The 18,909-nt window shown below is 48.4% G+C and overlaps 1 protein-coding gene across 3 annotated transcripts in view; it reads right to left on the bottom strand.

The window, feature by feature from the left end:
- Positions 1–18,909, bottom strand: part of EPAS1 (endothelial PAS domain protein 1) — an 84,737-nt gene that overhangs the window by 24,188 nt on the left and 41,640 nt on the right. For all 3 annotated transcript variants that reach the window (XM_045445931.1, XM_045445930.1, XM_045445932.1), the window contains exons 2-4: positions 11,725–11,915; positions 3,239–3,390; positions 2,733–2,817 (exon numbers count right to left, since the gene is read on the bottom strand). In XM_045445931.1, the coding sequence (XP_045301887.1) occupies positions 2,733–2,817; positions 3,239–3,390; positions 11,725–11,915 (428 nt within the window). The remainder of the gene's footprint in view (positions 1–2,732; positions 2,818–3,238; positions 3,391–11,724; positions 11,916–18,909) is intronic.

Here is an 18,909-nt window from a genome sequence, read left to right as displayed (position 1 = left end):
AACACCATAGCCTCCTTTCTGATAGTCTTCAGATGCCTGCCCACTCAGAACTTTTCCCACTTTCCACAGAACAGTGATGAATGTGGTGAGTGCCAGCTGAGTCCCCCTCGTCAGTGCCTAAATTCTGCCTCCACCACCACCACCTCTTGGACCTTCCTGGGTGCACTCCTGCTCCCCTGCCCAGCATCACAGAACAATCCAGAGCCTTTTTTTCCCAAATAGTCACAGCCTTCCATAAACCTCTAGAGGGCCATGATATATCGGACTGATGTATCCTCAAAGGGCTGTATCAAATGAATTTTGGCATCTCTGAATCTATCTTAAACTTCCCTAGGAGCTGTTTAGCCCATGAAATAAGAGAACAAAAGTGAATCTCTTTTTTTTTTTTTTTAAGAGAGAACATTCCTTCAACATGATTATAAAATCATCTCTCCCAAAACTTAATGATGGTCCCTACAATTTTCATTTTCATCAGTGGGGTCTACATATCATGAGATATTCTTCTATCCTGGGGCCTGGATCCACTATTAGGATCAGTTCAGGTGCTGTTGATAAGTGGACTGGAGGGACTCATTTGTGGCTGTGGCATAGGTTACTATTGTGGCCTCCTAACTTTGCTAACCTCTAGATTCTCCCCATTCTGCCATTTAATTGATCTTTCTAAACATAGCTCCAATCAGATTACCCCACCCCTGCTCAAAAACTTTCAAAAGCTCCCCTCTGATTACAGGATAAAGTTCGAGGCCCTCTACCTGGCCTTCAAAGCCTTCCACAATCTGCCTCATGGCCTTATCTCCTTCTCGGTGTTCACACTAACCCTTTGCTTCCAGATTGTGAGTCCACGCAGGCCGGCACCTTAATTGAGGATTTGCTGATTCATACAGTGTGATCCCAAGTCCTTGACACATGGACCAAGCGACCTAAAGTTCTACTCAGATAAATAGAGTAGAATCATGCTATGAATCATGGTACTTGCGAGCAAAAGGTCCCGCCTAGACTTTGCCTGGTCCAATGCCATCAGTCTGAAAGCAGAGGCTCTGAGGAACAGAGCAATGGAGTGGCCTGGCTCAGGTCTCATGGTCAGACTGAGACTAGGGCAGTGGCTGAGCTCCGACTGAGAACCTAAGGGCTGAAGAGTTTCTGGAGTCCAGAACAAGAGACTTTTCCATTTTCCCAGGCTCCCAACACCTGCCTTAGAAAGAGATTCAGAAAGTCTGGTAGCCCCTTCCTCAGAGAAGCAGACAAGATCTTTCAGCAGCACAGATAAGGCACTGAACGGCCTGTGGAGTGCTCTCCAGCCTGTGCACTCTAGGAGCCAGGTGGCCTGAGGCCCTCAGGTGGGAGAGCGCAGGGGCTGGGTGAGAACTTTAGCGGGGGAGGGGGTTATAATTCCACACTTTTCGGGCTCCGACTGTAGCAAGGGTGGAGGTGGGCCTGTGAAGCACCTGTTTCTGCAGTGTGTGCAGGAACAGAAGCCCAACCCTGCAGGCTTGGTGCCACTGCCTCTGTCATTCAGGCTGGCCAAGCACACACCCCATGGCCGTGACAGGTAAGAGATGTTACAGGGGATGGACAGCCATGGGCACAATCTGCCCAGGACAGTGATGGAATCTCTGATTCAGAAGGGACCTGGAAAGTCACTGAGCCCTGCTTCCGCTCAAAGCTTCAGTCTTCTTGACAATATCTTCATTTGTGCCTGTGCCTGGAGGTCCCCAGCACTGACTGTCCTTGCAAAGTGATTTCAGCTTATGTGGGCCCTTCCATCCGCTGGTATGTGCTGGATACCCCCCATAGGTAGGATACAATATATGAGAGCTTTTCAATCTCTTCGCCATCAAAAACTACCTGTTGTGCGTCTTATCACCCGGGGACCAGATTCATTCCTTATCTAGTCTTCAAAGTTGGCCCCCATGAGCCATGCCTCCTGATATCCATGGCCTTGTGTACTCACCTCCCACCCTGAGCAGGGGCTGGCTTATAACTCCCTCTAATAACAGAATGGGGCAGGGTGATGCAGTGCCAGTTTCAGGGCTAAGCCTTCGGAAACTCTGGCAGCTTCCGCTTTTGTACTTTGGGAGCCCTGAGCTGCTGTGCCAGAAGTCTGGAGAGGGAGGGGATCTGAGACTCCACAGAGTGAGAGAGAGGTCCAGCACTGCCAGCAGCCCAGCAGAGTCCCAGCCTCAGCTATTGGTCACAAGGTCCCAGACGTGTGGGGGAGCCATCCTGGTCATTCCACTTAGTCCAGCCCCCAGACAACAGTAGCCCAGCTGATGTCATGTGGAGCAAAAGAACCAGTCACAGAACCCACAGAATATGACAGGTAATAAAATGATCGTTTAAGCCACAATGCACTGTGTGGTTTGTTACACAACAGGTAAAAGCAATAGGTTCCACGAACATCTGCGCACAGACGAGTGTACTGGTTTGGGTGGCCCCGTTTGGCAGAGGTGCTGGCCTCACAGGTGGTGAAACCTGCTGGAGACAATGTCCTAACCTAAAGGACTGCCTTACTAGCATGGCATCAGGTGCCATGAAGGGCCGGCCAGACACAGTTCTGAGTACCATGTCCCTCCCGTGCCCTCCATCTCATGCTGGATATTTTAGGGATGCCAGTTTTTTTCTGGATCATAATGACCATGATCCATCAGCCCTACATTCGTAGACAGAGGGAATACAGATCCCCTCCCAAGGGATGTAAGGAGGAATGAAACACAGAGTGAAGAATACTTTACCATTTTTGAGACTCAGGTTCTCACGAATCTCCTCGTGGTCACAGGGATGAGTGAAGTCAAAGATACTGTGTCCTGTTAGCTCCACCTGTTTCAAAAACAAGGTTGGGCTTCATTACTCCTAATGCTGAAGAAGAGGTCTCCAAGAGACATTTGAGCCACCTTCCAGGTCAGGAGACAGAGAGTAGGCTGAATTGGATCTTCCCATATTCCAGTCTGGCTTCCCACAGACACGTGGACATAATACATAAAAGACTGCCATTGATGACAGAGAATTGATTCACAGGGTTGGTCTGTTAATCTAGTCAGTAGAACTGTCCATCAGCAATGTCAAACTCAACACCAGGGCCTGGGAATGTGCTCCTGAGGCTTGTAGCCTGAGATCAGAGAGAGTGGGGGAGGGCACAGGCAGGGAGAAGTCAGGACGGATGTGACCAGAACCTTCCACTCATTTCTACCCCCAAATGCAAACATCTTCCCTTTTTGAAAGAGCCAGAGGAGGGTGTCACCTGTGTGAGTCCCATGAACTTGCTGATGTTTTCCGATAGAAAGATCATGTCGCCATCTTGGGTCACCACGGCAATGAAGCCCTCCAACGCTTTCAGGTACAAGTTGTCCATCTGTTGGTTAGCCTCAGCTTCAGACTCATTTTCAGAGCAAACTGGAAAGAGAGGGTGGGGGGGCGGTTGGGTGGCTTACACGAATGTGGTCCTAAAACAGATGTGACTGGCACAAACGAACACCAGCCAGGGATGGCTCAAAGGCATTAGGTGGACTTTTCTGGAACTCACACTGTCAACCATCTAAGTGTCACCACATGCCTAAAAAGTGGGTATTTGATAAGCACTACACAGAGGACACCCTGATGGGGCTCTGCAGGAGTGTGGCTGTAGTGGCAGCATACTTGAAGGACCACGGGTAATGGTGGCAGCAGGCGTCATAGATATGATGGCAGTCACAGTGGTACTAGAAACCGTAACCTTCACCACTAACACACACTGAGCAATGACTATATGTATTAGGTACTGCACTGAATATACTGTCTTATCTTTACAACGCCTGTGACGTAGGTACTATTCTTTGTCTCACCTTACACACGAGGCTTAGGAGACGTAGTCAGTCATTTGCTCTAGGTTATAAGGACTTATAAGGACTGTGGTTAGTGGGCTCAGGCAGCTGAATTCAACAGCTACACTCCAAACAATTTATCGGCCTTGGAGTCAAATAAATGCAGGTTCCATTCCTCCCATTAGGCTATGACTTTGGCTAACACCTTCTCTGAATATCAGTCTCCTCATCAGCCAAATGGAAAGAATAATTTCCATCTTTTGAGTAGCAAGGATTAAATGAGTGTCTAAAATGCCTAAAACACCACCTATCATTGTGATTTCCCCCCTCTTCTGCTCCCTCTAGGATAGTGCCGCTTCCCCCAAATTGCTCAAAGCCTAGATAGGGGATGTGTAGCACACGGTGGTACAAATCTAAGAATGCAGGAGCAACAGAACTGGGTGACCAAAGACGAATATAGACAGTAAGTGCTCAAGGGTTCAGGGGAAGAGGGGGTCACTTTGTGGTGGTCAGAGACAACTGTTCCAAAAAAGGGCATTTGAGGCAGCTCATAAAAAACAAGGATTCACTCTGTTAGGTGAAAGAACTTTCTGGGCCCGGTCGAGGTGGGCAGACACTGGGCAAACGTGGAGGTGGTACCGCCTGGAGCAAGCTCCCACCCGGGGACCGAGGAGACACTGCTGAGGGGAGCCCAGCATCCTGGAGCGGTGGCATCGCAGAGCACTGCTCTAGGGGGAATCACCTGGCAATGGTACTCTGAATGGTTTGGAGACAGACTGTGAAGACCAGAGGTGCAGAGATCACGCGAGGAGGCCACGAATCAGGTTGCAGAAGTAGTCGCTAGGGGCAACCTGGGGAAGAGCCCACCCCACAACCACCACTCTGAGTAGCGCCAGCTTTTCAAGTGCACCCCTGCCGCCTGCGGAAACAGCAGACGAGATGTAGGCTCAGCTCTTGTCCCAAACAAAGCTCTCAGGCCCCGGGCCCTTGGCTGTTGTCCTCCGATCAAGGACTTTCTTTTGGCCCTGCTTCTCCTACCTCATCATTGAACTCCAAACATACATTTACTTACAAAAATTTGTATTCATCCAGTACAAACATTAGGCCATGTAGGCCTCCTTTAACTTAACAGAACAAGGGGGTTAGAGAGTAATTTGTCCCTTATAAAAAGTGAATACTCACTTAACTAAAAGGAGTCTTCCAACACGGGGCTGTTCTGGGGAATGTGAAATGCAGTTAGATTTATGGCCCACTTGGCAAGGAACGCATGGATACTGTGACATGAGGTCCAAGGCCCTCTCCATGAGGGCACTGGATTTATTTAGTTTTCTTTTCCCTGGAGCCCCTAAATTTAAGCTCTGGGCTATATGCTGTCATTCCTCAAGAACAAATCCAAATTAGGAGATGTTTCTACCATGGGGCTTCGGTGGCACGCCTGGGGACCAGCCACCTTCAGGACATGGGACCAGCACACGTGCCCGAGGCACCAAGAGAGCCGGCAGTCCAGGGACAGGCTAGCAGCCTTTAAAGCTAAGGGCTGGGCTGCAGACAGTAGTAGCCTGGTGGCTTCCCTTCTGTTTTGCAAAAATGGTGAAAACAATGAGAGAAATTCTTTCCCCTTCACACCCTAGCTAGCCTCTGGGAGGGGAGACCATCTGGGGACAGCCTGGTGCCACACACATACCCACACTGGATCCCTGCGTTGGGTTTCTGCCCACCAACTAGTCAGCTGAACTGATGATAATGAGCCAAAGTTCTAGGTGTGGATGCCGTTACTGCTAATGTTGTGGTTCCAGTCAACAGCCATATTTAACCTGGGGCTTTAGGAGAGATGGTGATAGAACTCAGTACTTTCAAAGTTGAGCGTGCACCAGAGTCCCCTGCAGGGCTTGCTAAAGCCAAGGATTTGGGGGCCCAGACTACTACATAACTCAAAGCAAAAATGTGAGACCTCTCGTTGAAAACTTAAGCCATGTCCAGGGCCCCTCTCAATGTGCCTTGGGGGACCACATAGGGCACACACTCATGAAGCCGGCCTTGGATGGTCCCTTCCCCAGGGTTCCTGATTCAGTAGGGCTCAGGTGGGACTGAGAATATGCTTTTGTCACAAGTTCCCAGGTAATGTGGACATGCTGGACCTACGGCTACAGGTTGAGAATCACTGCCTTAACTCAAGGTCCTATGAGTGACCGTTAGTGCTGGGAAAATCAAACTGTTTTGGCAGGTGGTGACCTATTTTGGGGATGGGTGAGGAGAGGTTTCCAGCACCATTAAATCACACCAGATAGGTGACTACCCTCTCCAGAAAGCAAAGGCCAGCTCTGTGATTCCTGGCCTATTGAGACAATTTTTTTCTCCTCAATTTCTTTGATCTCAGTGGCAACACTGACATCAAAATCTGGTGTAATCCCAAGACAGCTCTATTTGGGTTAGCTAGGCCCAGAGGAAATAGTTCTGCTTAAAATTTCCTGTTTTTAACAGTTCCAACCTAGCCAAACTGGTTTCTATCCATGCCCAGTACACTTGCTTCCAGGAGGTGGTGAATTGGCTGTAGCAGCTGGCCAGCCGGCCTCTGGGAGGAAGGCAAAGGGGCACTCAGGGACCACGAATGGAAATAGAACATCTTGGGACTGAAGTCACAATGGCTGCAGGGCCAGGAAGCCAGCAGGCCAGCCCCGAGGGACCCCTGGGACAAGCTGGCCTCTTGCCTTTGTGGTACTATTTGCTCCAGCACCTGCTTTTCCTCCTAGGGGATTCTGAAGGAACCTGGCCAGCTCACTGTCAGCTTGGAGCTGAGGCTGAAAACTGCAGGGCTGGAGGCGGACCTTCACCCTACGGGCCAGGGGTACGCGTATATCACTCTCTGCTATCACATCCCTACTATGTGTCTGCCCTGTGCTAGGCACCAGGCAGGAAATCAGTCAGGACATCTGTAAAGAAGTGTCACTATGCACTCAATCCCGTCTTAGGGAGAATCAGGGATACTGAAAGGTGTAAGAGCAATCTTTTTTTTTTTTTTTAATTTATTGAGAGAGACCGTGTGCACACATGCACATGAGTGAGTGGGGGAGGGGCAGAGAAAGAGGAGAGAGAGAATCCCAAGCAGGTTCCGTGCTGGCAGCCCAGAGCCCAACCCGGGGCTCGATCCCACAAAGCGTGAAATCATTCTGAGCTGAAATCAAGAGTCAGACACTTAACTGACTGAGCCACCCAGGTGCCCTTAAAAGCAATCTTTTTGCTGAGGGAATCTACAGATGGGTGGGGAGGACAAAGATAAACCACCATAAGGTTTCACGGCGATCCAGAAGAAATCTTCGGTGCTAAATAAAGAGGAGCCCACCAGTAGATGCTCAAGAAGCCCCCAAAGGGGTCTTTAAGTTGCCTTGGGTTCGGTCTTAGTTACTCGCTTCCCAGGACCCTTCAGGGTCTGACCCCCAGAAGAGAGAGGAGGGTCATCAGAATCAGAGGCAATCTGCTGAGGCGACGCATGCTCAGCGTGGGGAGCACAACAAGATTCTTTAATGCTAAAAATAGCCCCAGTAAACAGGCTTTGATGACGACTCCCCACAGCCAGGATATGCGCGGGCTGAGGTTTCGGAGCACTTTTTCCGGAGCACTGCTCATTTCCTTCAGGCAGCACCACCCATGTGGGGTGGGACCCCATGGGCAGCAGGAGCTGGGCATCTGGGGTGAGCGGGCAGGGTGGCAGGGCAGACATTCCTGACCAGGTCTCTGAGACCAGACTGTTACAAGGTACTGTCAGTCAGGATGCATTTTTATTCCACCAGGGTCATCTTCCCTCTTTATTTCCTACCCTGAAAAGTTCCAGGACTGCTCTGACCATTCTTAAAACCATGCTGATGTGATCTTCCCAGTTCACATGTGCTCGGCAGTCACCATTTAGTTATTATTACAGGGGCTTTCTTTTTCAATCCAATTCCTCCCCTCCAACTTTCCCAGGCCCATAGACCCACCACTGCCATCACCAGGTAGTGGGCCTGGGCTATCCTTACATCTTGGGCAGAAGGCACTGTGTTTTACCTGATCTTGCTGGCCTCCCAATGGGCCTTAAACATCCACCACGTGAGATTCATTCCTTTGTTCTTTACATAGCCTATTATCCTATCTTACGTCTTTGTAGTACCCTTCGTAAGACGCACAGGGCCGGGGTCACCAAATACCTTTTTACCAGACTTTTTTGGTTTAAGTTAAGGGAGTGATCTGAACAAGGTCAGTATCTCTAGAAGAGATTGTGTATTAGCTGCTTTTAGCCATTTACATCTCGGCATGAATCAGCTTCTCAGCTCCTCTCCAAACAGGACAGACAAAAGGCTCGAAGTAGAAGGTGAGTGGGGCAAGACATGAATCAATCGATTCATTCATGCCAATGAATTGATAATAAACCTAATTTCTCTTTTGAAACCTTGCTACATAATGACCTCTAGCAATCGTGTAAAATCAATTTGATTTCACCTCTATGAGTGTGGGAAGCCAAAACTCAATTTTACGGTGGAAAGCCAATTTTGTATATTTGCTGCTGTTTGATGCCCCCCGAATGCAGGAGCAACCCTCATTTGGTCACGGTTTGCGGGGCTCATCTTGAAAGAGGATTTCAGACAATCAAGCGGTACTTCCACTGATGTTCCCGTCAGAGTGTGTTCTGTTCTCGGCCCAGCGTGGAAGCTAATATCATAAAGCTATTGTTTCAGTTTGCTTCCTGTGATATGGATCTCATTCGGCCGTCCCGACTCCCAGGCTGAATTTCTCAGCGCTGAGGTTTTCCTCTCCAACATTCCCACACAGAACAGCCTACTGTGAAAATCAAAGGGAAGCGTGTTACTAAGTAAAGCAGAAACTTTTCTAAAGCAAAACCTGGTCTTTTTTAGCCTTTTGAACTCTGAGCTAGGCAACTGGCTATTTCCTATTTTAAAGTGAGCCAACACAAGTGCTCACCTTTGTTAAAAAGGCTTCAATAATGAATCTGTGGTTTGTTTTGACTTGGAAAACCCTGGCTGTTCGGCATTTTGATAGGCGTTGCTGGAAGGTGGGTATAAGAGGACAGTAAGAGTTTCTGCCGGGTCTCCGTCTATGCGATTTCTCCAGAAGCCTATACTTAGTCTAAATCCATTTGCTTCTTCGTAATGACTTTTATTTCTAAGCTGTAACTCGTGAAGAACCTCCTATGTGGCAGCAGAGAGGATAGGGCTTTTCTATCCACTTAGATCAATCCTCAGATAGCACTGCAAAAGAACTCCTGTCATCCCACTCGTACAGATGAGAAAGGAAAGTTCAAAGGCAGTGAAGAGATTCTCACAAACTTGTAAAGAAGGCTCCAGGGTGGGTCTGTGTGACCACAAGTCCCATTCTCCTTTTTACTGTATGGCCTGTTTTGAAAAAGCAAAATGTGATTTAAAAAAAAAATCCTGTCTCACATGCAATTCCTGAAGATGATTTCAACAACTGGTCTAAAGAATGTGCAGCTGGAGCCTGGAAGAGAAGGCAGAGAAAGGGGATGTTGAAAAGCCATCCACTGCCTCATCCCCACCGTGGGTAATACGTGTTTTATGAGAACTGCTCTGTCAAGGACAGCAGGACCCGACGGCCAAATGTAGACACTTCTTATCATCTTCCGTCATTTCTTTCCTCAGGACGGAGAGGACCAGAGCTGACGTGCTGAGGGCTCTGGTCCGTCTGGGGCCAAGCCCAGCCAGAGGGCAGGCAGTTTGTGTCCACAACTTGCAACAGCTCCTGAGCGGGATGTGTGTGGTCTCGCCGTGGTCCCGTCTCCCAGGGCGTGGCTGGCACACGGAGGCTCATGCCAGCACATAGGCAGGCAGATGTGCTCAGGGGACCCAGCCTCTGGTTCACGGCTTTCACCAAGCCAACCTCTGAACCACTGAGAAGAATGATTGTATGTGGGGGAGCATGGAAATCAAGGCTGTCTATCAGAAGAAAGAACAGAAACAACTCACTGAATGTGTGAGGGCCATCGCTGCACCCCCTGCTCAGGGCTGGCCCCCAGGTGCTTCTGTTCAACTTTGGTTCTCCCACCAAGGAAGAACCTGCCCCCCACACCTAGCCCTCATCAACGTCTTTGCCTGACCAGGTTTGCACAATGCTCCTGCCCTCCCATGTCTGCCCTTCTCACAGAGACAGACTCCAAAGGACTTGCATAGCAGGTGCAGATTCACCAAGTGCTAAGTGTGTGGCTCTGAGCAACCTTTTTTGTACCTCACTTCTTCTCATCATTCTACAAGTTCTATGACGTTCTACAAGTCCAAATTCAATCAGAGAGGTGTCCCAGGATGAATACAGTATTCCTTTCGGGGTCTCTGGTGGTGGTGGGACGGGGCTTGCGGTGGAAGGAAGCAATAATTTACCCAAAGAAATTAATGTCTAAGAGTAGGATTTCAAGCATCGTAACAGGGGAGTTAAGGAGATGCTTCTGGGTGTGGAGGAAGCGTCTGTCTGGTCATTAAATCCTCCAGTGCAGACTCTTTGTGTGTGTAAAGATGATTCCAATGGTACCAGACACTGCCCTCACCTGTCCAGAAAGAGAAGCCTCTTTAAAAGAAAGAGGTACACACGTGCCCTCTGATGGTGTCTCCCGGCCACTGTCCCCTCTCTCGCTAGCATCTGTGACAAAACCGCCATTCCTTGGCATTGTTTCTTTGTAAGTATTTATAGAGCATGTCTTTGCCCTTGGTTCTCCCCCCTCCTGTCTACTCTTTTCGGAGACTCTTTAGATTTGCAGGACAGGGTTAGCCCTCCGACCCTTGGACCCACTGAGCTGTCATCCTATTTTCTGAAGGTCTTTCTTTCCCCATATCCTTCCTGTGCTTCAGGCCCAGAATAGCACATGCTGGTCTGGCCTCCCTGCCTCGCGCTGGATTCCCTCTGCTCTGGGTTTCCTTCCCAGAATAGCCACTTCATAACAGGATGGCAGAGTCAACCAGCTCCCAGGCACCAGGCTCACTCAGGAAAACTGAAAGCCAGCCACAAAAGAACCTTCCCCTGCCCGCCTCCCTGCCGCTCACCGGCTGGGACGCTGCCCACCCGTGGCACCTCAGCCGCTGCGTGGGGAGAGGTGCTACCTGCTGCCCAGTTTCCTCACGAAACTGACAGACCGGATGGGACTGTCACATAGGATCTGAAACTGGAAAACTAATTCCCCAGGCTGCTTCTTTCTGGCCAGGGCTAACAGGAAAAGGTTTCTCTGAAGATTGTGAATTCGGAGGGGAAAAAAAAAAAAAAAGATTGTGAACTGGAGACTCACAGTGATAGCAGGGAGGGTGAGTGAGCTCTGGGGAGGCTGTTATCCACCCAGGACTCCGTGCTGGGAATGAGTGTGGCTGGCTCAGGGGCCTCACACACACTTCACCTCCTCTCATTCCCACAGACACCCTGTGTGGTAGGCATTTTACAGGCGAGCAAACCAAGAGTGGAGACACCACACAATCGGTATGGTGTACGGGCTGGTAGGAGGGAAAAGACTGCACGGGCACACCAGCTGCCCTTCTGGAGAAGATAGCTGGAAGATAAGCGCAGAAATGCTTCCTAAAGACGCGCTCTGGAGTGGAGTGTGGGTCTGATGGCCGGGCGGCCGGGCACCTGGGAAGCTGGTGAAAGCCACTCCTGATGCCCCAGACCTTTCTCTCCTCCTCAGCTTCCGGGTGCCCACGTGCTTCCTTGGTCCTGTCCCTGCTCTTCACCCCATGGTGGTATTCACTGTAAAGGTCACTGCTGGACAGGAGGTGTTCAACACCAAGAAAGGAAGCACCAGTGATGGTGTCTGTGTGGGCGGGGGTCCTGCAGAGGAAGACCTTCCCAGGAGCCTCCTGACCCCGGCACGACAGAGCCTGCTGCGTGTAAGCACACAATGGTAAGGACGCCAGCCGTACCAGCCTGGGGAGACTGCCAGCCTCACCTGAGGACAGGAGCTTGTGTGTGCGCAGGAAGCTGATGGCCAGCCGCATGATGGAGGCTTTGTCCAGGTGGGAGCTCACGCTGTGAGGCAAGGGCAGCTCGTGGGCCAGCTCGTAGAAGACCTCCGTCTCCTTGCTCCGTCGGCACCGGGCAGCATCCCGGGACTTCTCCTTCCTCCTTTCTGAGCTGCTCCTAAATTGAGAGAGAAGGGGTTAGATCCTGATATGTCATGGTCATCCTATCACGCCTCTGGTCAAGACATCCCCAGGGCCACAAACCATGGGGCAGCCAGACTCTTCCCCTGAACAGATGTGGGTCCATACCTGTCCAAGCACACACAGCCTCAGCTGTACATTATCAGCTCTATTTTCGTGTGTGTGTGTTTGTGTATGTGTGTGTGCCTCTAACCGCCTCCCTCCTCTTGTGCACCTACAGTGTCCAGACTGGGGGCTTCACATGCAGGGGTTGGAGCAAAGACTTGCCAATTAATCAACTGGCAATGACTGGGACTGGTCCCACATTATCTGGGGACTGAGGTGAGTGCCCGGGAATGGTGGGGGCAGAGTGAGGAAGCCGTGGCCACTGGCCCAGAGGGCTGTGTCAAAGGATCTGGAGAACAAGACGAAAAACCACTTCAAGGCCCTCTTTCTGGATAAAACGCACTTTGAAAAAATTAAGCCCGGGACTGGACCTTAGATCCCATTTTGTATCAAAGAGTGATTTCCTCAGTAAACATTGAAAATGCCATGAGAGCCCCAGAAGAAACAGTCGGCCATACATCTGTCAGGCTGGTGTCCCAAAGTGCATGCCTGGCAAGGGTTAAAAAGGATTATGCACAAACACTCCTCCTCTCTCATCCTGCCAGCATAGGTTAGCAGCCTGTCTCACGCTCACTTTCCTCTTCTTTGCAGGACAGAAGGAAAGATGACACACAGTCAAACCTGCCTCTTTCAGGAAATCCTAAAGAAATCCTGTATCTTACAAAGCCTATGTTAGGTCCTAAGGTGGGCAAGTTCAAAAGCCAGCCTGCCTGGGTTGAAATTCTAATTTCTCCATGTACCAGCTCTGTACACTTAAATTATTTAAACCACTCAGAGTCCTTTTTCTCATCTGCAAAATGGGACTAATAGAACTTATCCCACCAAGTTACTGTGAGGATTGGATATGATAATGTATGTGAAACCTTTACAACAGGTTTATCACAACTATAAGCAATCAATGTTAGCTTATATTAATAACAAATCTGAAAAAAAAAAATCCTGAGAGTAAAAATGTTACACAAGAGTACAGTTCAACCTATTTTCATAGAAAGGTAGGTATTATACATAATACTTCTTATACATTACATAGGAAAAAATGTAGAAATATAACAAAAATAACTATTATTTTTTGTAAAAAAAACTTTTAATGTTTATTTATTTTTGAGAGAGAGAAAGAGAGAGACAGAATGTAAGCAGGGGAGGGGCAGAGAGACAGGAAGACACAGAATCCAAAGCAGGCTCCAGGCTCTAAGCTGTCAGCACAGAGCCTAATGTGGGGCTCAAACTCCAAACTGTGTGATCATGACCTGAGCTGAAATTGGACGCTTAACCGACTGAGCCACCCAGGCGCCCCCCAAAATAACTATTATTCTTATAGTTATAACATATATAGTGCTTACTATATTCCAGGAGCGGTTTTAAGCACTCCTACGTTAGCTTCTTGAATTCTCACAATTGTCCTTAAAAATAGTACTGCTGTTGTGTTTAATTTATAGATGAGGAAACACATCCAGAGAGGTGAAGTAATTCACCTGCAGTCCTTGGGCAGGTTAAGTGCAGAAGTGGCTTTGTGCCAGGCTTTTATCCATCAGTGAAGTTAGTGGAGGGATTATTATTTTTTAGTACTTATCTGTATTTTCTTACGTTTCTATAAATAATCTGTACTGCTCGTTTAGTAAACAAGTTTTTAAAAAACTTCTTCTATTTATATATTTTTTAAAGTGTTTTTTTTTTTTTTTTTTTTTTTTTTTTAATGTTTGTTTTTGTGAGAGTGCGCCAGCAGGGCAGGGGCAGAGGGATGGATACAAAGAATCCAAAGTGGGCTCCACACTGACAGCAGCGAGCCCCAGGCGGGGCTCGAACTCACCAACTGAGGGATCATGCCCTGAGCCGAAGTCAGATGCTCGATCGACTGAGCCACCCAGGGGCCCCCCAAAATTCTTTCATTTTTAAATAAACTGCCCAATGTAGTTAATAGTTCTCAAGGCCTCATCCGACCAGCTCCACTTTGCTCCCTCTGTCCTCCCATCTGAGACTTGCAGAGCCAGCCATGGCTTCTCCTTCTGTTTGGTTTTGCAGACTATTATCTGGACAGAAGATTGGTATCTGGGGATTCACAGAATGTTGACGTGTCTCTCCAACCCCTCCAGATTTGGGGCGGAGGCACTGTTTGGCTTTATAAGATGCTTCATTTTTAAAAAACAGAGAATCCAGCTCCCTGGATGGATTAAGCATCACACACTCAGACTACGGGAAGAATGTCCAACAGCTGTTGATAGGCAGGGAGAAGCTTCAGAAAAAGTGTGAAATGGGTTAGTTATTTCCTGTCCCCTCTCCCTATTCTGTTTCCTTTACCAAACTCCTGTTTCCTCCGCTCCCCCTGCATCCATTCTCTGAATCCTCACTCCATACCCCACCATCTGCACCCTCTCAGAACCTCAGGACCAGCTTGCTCCTGTATAAGAGTTTTAACAGCAGACTGTGTATGAGTCCCTTCCACTTATATTTTAGTCCTGACCTCTGACTGTGGAGCAAAAGCAGTTGTTCAAGGCTTGCCAACATTTCAACATAGGGAAGGAGATTGGGAGGGGACAGGACACTAAAACTGGACACATCACACCTGTCTGTCATGAGAGCAGGCAAGGGAGCGCTAGTGTCTTCAAGGTGCTGGATTCCACTCTCTAGCACCAACCCGTGGCTCCCCAACAAAAGCATCATCGGCACATGATCAGTATTAAGGCTTCTAGAGAAGCAATCCTGGGCAGAACAGATTGCCAGCACTGGCCGTGACATTAATGCCAACATCTGCATGCACAAAGCTTCCCTTTGCTACTGCCCCTTTCTTAGAGTGCAATAGACAAGGCAGAGAGGAAGAGCCAGAGGTAAGGAAAAAAAAAAAAGATAGGCTGGAGTCGATGCTCTGTCTGGCAATGGCATTCATGACTTGGGTCCTACCATGTTCCCTCAACCATGAAAATGTTTATTCACATCCCCTTTTGTGCCTCAAAACTGCACCAAGGACCTTACATATATGACCTTATTATAATTCCAATGACAATATGGTAGGTACTGTGGGCACAGTTTATACATGTGGAAACAAAGGCTCTGACATGATGTATAACTTGCCCAAGGTCACAAAGTAAATGCCTGCTTAAGCCCTTGGAAAGCATGAAGTCAGTTGAGCAGACACTTAGAAGTCCTAAGACATACTGACGCTCTGTGTCTAATTCTGTCTTTACAACCTGCATGTGAGATGGGCAAGACAGGCATAACTCTTGCCCCCATTTCACAGATCTGGAAACTGAGGCCCGACCAGGCTAAGTTACTTACCTAGGACAATCGAGCTAATCAGTGGCAGAACTAGGGCTAGAACCCATCTCTTCCTAGGCCAATACTGTGTCCACTGCTTAATGGCAGGAGATAGTGGCTCTAGCAAGAAATAAAGAAACCGCAACATCTTAACATTTAGAAAAAGAAAGACGGAGAATCTCAGGCAGCCTCTTTTAAAAGTCATGAGCTACATGTGAGCTACCTTGTTTTTACAGTTGCACTCTGGGGCTAGTATAACTTTAATTAGATTATCTAGTTAACCTTGACACAGCCCAGGGATATCTGTTTAATGCTGACTCTTAGAAGAACAAAAATGTGTAACGCTGCTCTCATTTAATTAGCAACACTGAAGAAGAAGCATAATTAATGATAAGTGTGAAGGTAAGACCTCCCTAATAGACGCATCCACAGCCTACTTCAATTTGCCACAGGTTGAGCCTCTTAGCAAATGGAAAAAGGGGCTGGAAGTTAGGAGGGCTGGTGTTTTTGTTTGTTTGTATTTGTTTTATTTTTAATTTTTGTAAATGTTTATTTATTTTTGAGAGACAGAGATGGGCGGGGGGTGGGGGGTGCGCAGAGAGAGACAGAGACACAGAATTCAAAGCAGGCTCCAGACTCTGAGCTGTCAGCACAGAGCCCAACGCGGGGCTTGAACTCACAAACTGCGAGATCATGACCTGAGCCGAAGTTGGACGCTTAACTGACTGAGCCACCCAGGTGCCCCAACTGGTGTGTTAATATACTGGCCACAAGACTATCTGATTCAGATGAAGAAATACATTCTCGGTGCCTTGACAGCCTCATCTGAAAAACGGGAGAGGTCTCATGTCTTATTTATTTGTCAGGATCAAAGGTGAGTGTACAGGGCTGGAAGCACTAGAAAGCTTCTCCACAAACGAAAACCATCATGACACCAGGCTAATCTGAGTGTCAGTCACAGAGTTTGGCCATAACAGCTGCTCTTCATCACCAAATCCACACTGTCCCAGGGCTGGAGGCATAACTGGGGGTCAAGCTGATCTTGACCAGTTCACGTTATGTTGCTGAACCTTCTTAGGGCAAGGAGGCTTCATGTACTAAAATACTTGGCATTTTGTTTTCTCTCCCTAGATAGGTGCTAGAATTACCTGCAATATAGACCAGCATTTTTTGTTTGTTTGCTTTTAATGACAACTCTTGACATGGCATGTTAGAATTCTCTGCTTTCTCATCAAAAGATAGTTAAATAAGTTTTCCAAATCATCCGAAAAGACTCAAATTTATTTCTTACTCCAAATTGTTCTTTCTATGAAGTGCCCACTCCTGTCTTTCTTGGTGGCCCTCCTGCAACCACAGGGTGGTCCTGCAGAGTATTTGGTGTCCAGAACGCACAACATAAACATGGCCTTGGTTAACTCTGTCCTCCTGCAGACCCAGAAGCATTTACTAAACTCCACGCTGGACCTCGTGAAACTGCAGAGTGGGTAAGGTGCTCACTCCTTGTTTGCATGGAGCATGCAGTCCACATGCAGTCTCGTTAGGAGCCAACAGCTTGAAACACCTCTGTGAACCACAGGCAGTAAACAGTATAAGCGGTTAAGATAAGGAACCAGCTAGGATGAGCAAGGTCACAGAAAACTACTCAGGGAGGCAGGACTTCAGCAGATCCTAGAAGGATACATAATACCATCCTTACATGGCTTGAGGGTCAGAAACTGCTTCTGCCCCCTCCCCCCCCCATATATGTGCTATCTCATTTGATTCTCGCAACAACCCTGAGGGATAGGAACTATTATCCCCACTTAATAGATGAAGAAGCAGAGATTTAGAGAGATTAAGTAACTTGATAAAAGACATTGTCTCCAAGGGAGTTCTTCTGGGTCCAAGATCAAAGATTTCCCCACTGGCAGTGGGGAAACTGCTGTTTATTGCACAGCTTTGACATGCTGTGTTAGATACTTTCCCACAAAGTGGATGTCCACAGACACTGCAGGGAAAAGAGGTGGGTTAAAGTTTGAAAAGGACACAGTGGCATAAAGATTCTCTGTCCTTAAGTGAGTACCCACTCATTTGGGAAAAAGACCTGAAACCTCAGAAGGAGGATTAAGGGCACTATCCGTGTTCCTATTGGGTGTGAGAAGAAGGCAGGAGTCAGTGTGGTGGCCCTTTGTGGGATGCAGCCTCCATCACTGTGGGGGTGGGGTGTGGAGGGGGGACTGCTGGAGGGGACCCGCTGGAGGCTGTGGGATGCAGCCTGCAGATACGTTTCTCTCCACGCTGCAGGGGAGGAACACGTTTCTATCATTTTTTCTTTTTTTGACATGTTAATACCTACAAGTTTACACTTACTCTCCCCAAGGTGGAAACTCACATTCTGAAACATTTGATCCTGATCAAGGGAAGCAACCATGTAAGGACCAGGCAGCTAGTCAGAAAAGAAAACAAAACTGATGTAAAGCTTCAGTGGGTATATGCCACAACTCAGCCAGGAAAGACCTCTGTGTCCACAGCTTTGCTCTCCAAAATGTCTCAACTTCTGGCTTAAGTCAATAATAGAACCATTATCAGCTCTTGGTCAAGACGATCCTGGTTGCTGACTTCCAGCTGAATACAGCCTGGTGTGGGGCCCCCAAGATGTCCCCACATGGCACCAGTAAGGCTGGTTGCTTAATTAGCTATCTTCTTCTGACCTTCAGGACTCTGTGCCTAATGTCTGTGGGCCACCAGGGGACCAAAACACTATGCCTGTTACCCTATAAGCTGGATGGATTTTAGCAGGTAGAGAAAGAGAGAGACTGAAGTTAATTAAGCCAGCTTGCATCAGTCTATTGGTTGGTGGTGAAATTCTTTGTTTTAAAAATGTTTATTTTTGAGAGGAGGGGAAGGGGGGGAAGGAGGGAGGGAGGGAGGGAGGGAGGGAGAGAGAGAGAGAGAGAGAGAGAGAGAGAATCCCAAGCAGGCTCCATGCTGAGAATGGAGCGTGATGCAGGGCTCAGTCCCACAACGCCAGGATCACCATCTGAGCCTAAATCAAGAGTTGGACACTCAACCAACTGAGCCACTCTGTGCCCCGTTGGCGGCAAAATTCTAAGCTGTGCCAATGTGCAGGAGGTTGTGAACAGACGAAGGTCAAATGCCATTGGGAGGGCTCTCGTGACCCTTCCGTAAGGCTGTGTGGCCGCTGCATAAGGGCCACCCGAAAGGGACGAAGAACAACAGCTTCAGGTCCCAGAGATCAGGACGAACCCCACACCCAGGGGTCGATAGCTGCACGGATGAAATCAGAGCAGAGCCAAAGCAAGTACTTCTCAATCTTGGCTGCTCACTTGAGTCACCAGAGGAGCCTTAAAGACTGATGCCTGGGTCCCCTCCCCCAGAGACTGACTTAATAGACCGATTTAATGGTGTGGAGTCCGGGTGTCAGGGATTTTAAAGCTTCCCGTGTGATTCTCATGTGCGCCCAGGCCTGGGAACCACTGTTGCAAAGCAGCCAGCTTAAAATAAAAAGGTTTGTGTTTCGGTTTTGGTTTTTGTGGAAGGAAAAGGAAATTGATATTTATTGCGCACTGGGGCAAGGTGCATTTCATGGACAATCTCATCTGATCCTTGGTTAAACT

Source organism: Leopardus geoffroyi, chromosome A3 (assembly GCF_018350155.1).
Source record: "Leopardus geoffroyi isolate Oge1 chromosome A3, O.geoffroyi_Oge1_pat1.0, whole genome shotgun sequence".
Classification (NCBI taxonomy): domain Eukaryota; kingdom Metazoa; phylum Chordata; class Mammalia; order Carnivora; family Felidae; genus Leopardus; species Leopardus geoffroyi.
The sequence above is the reverse complement of the archived record's forward strand: the minus strand, read 5'-3'. Positions and strand labels throughout refer to the sequence as shown.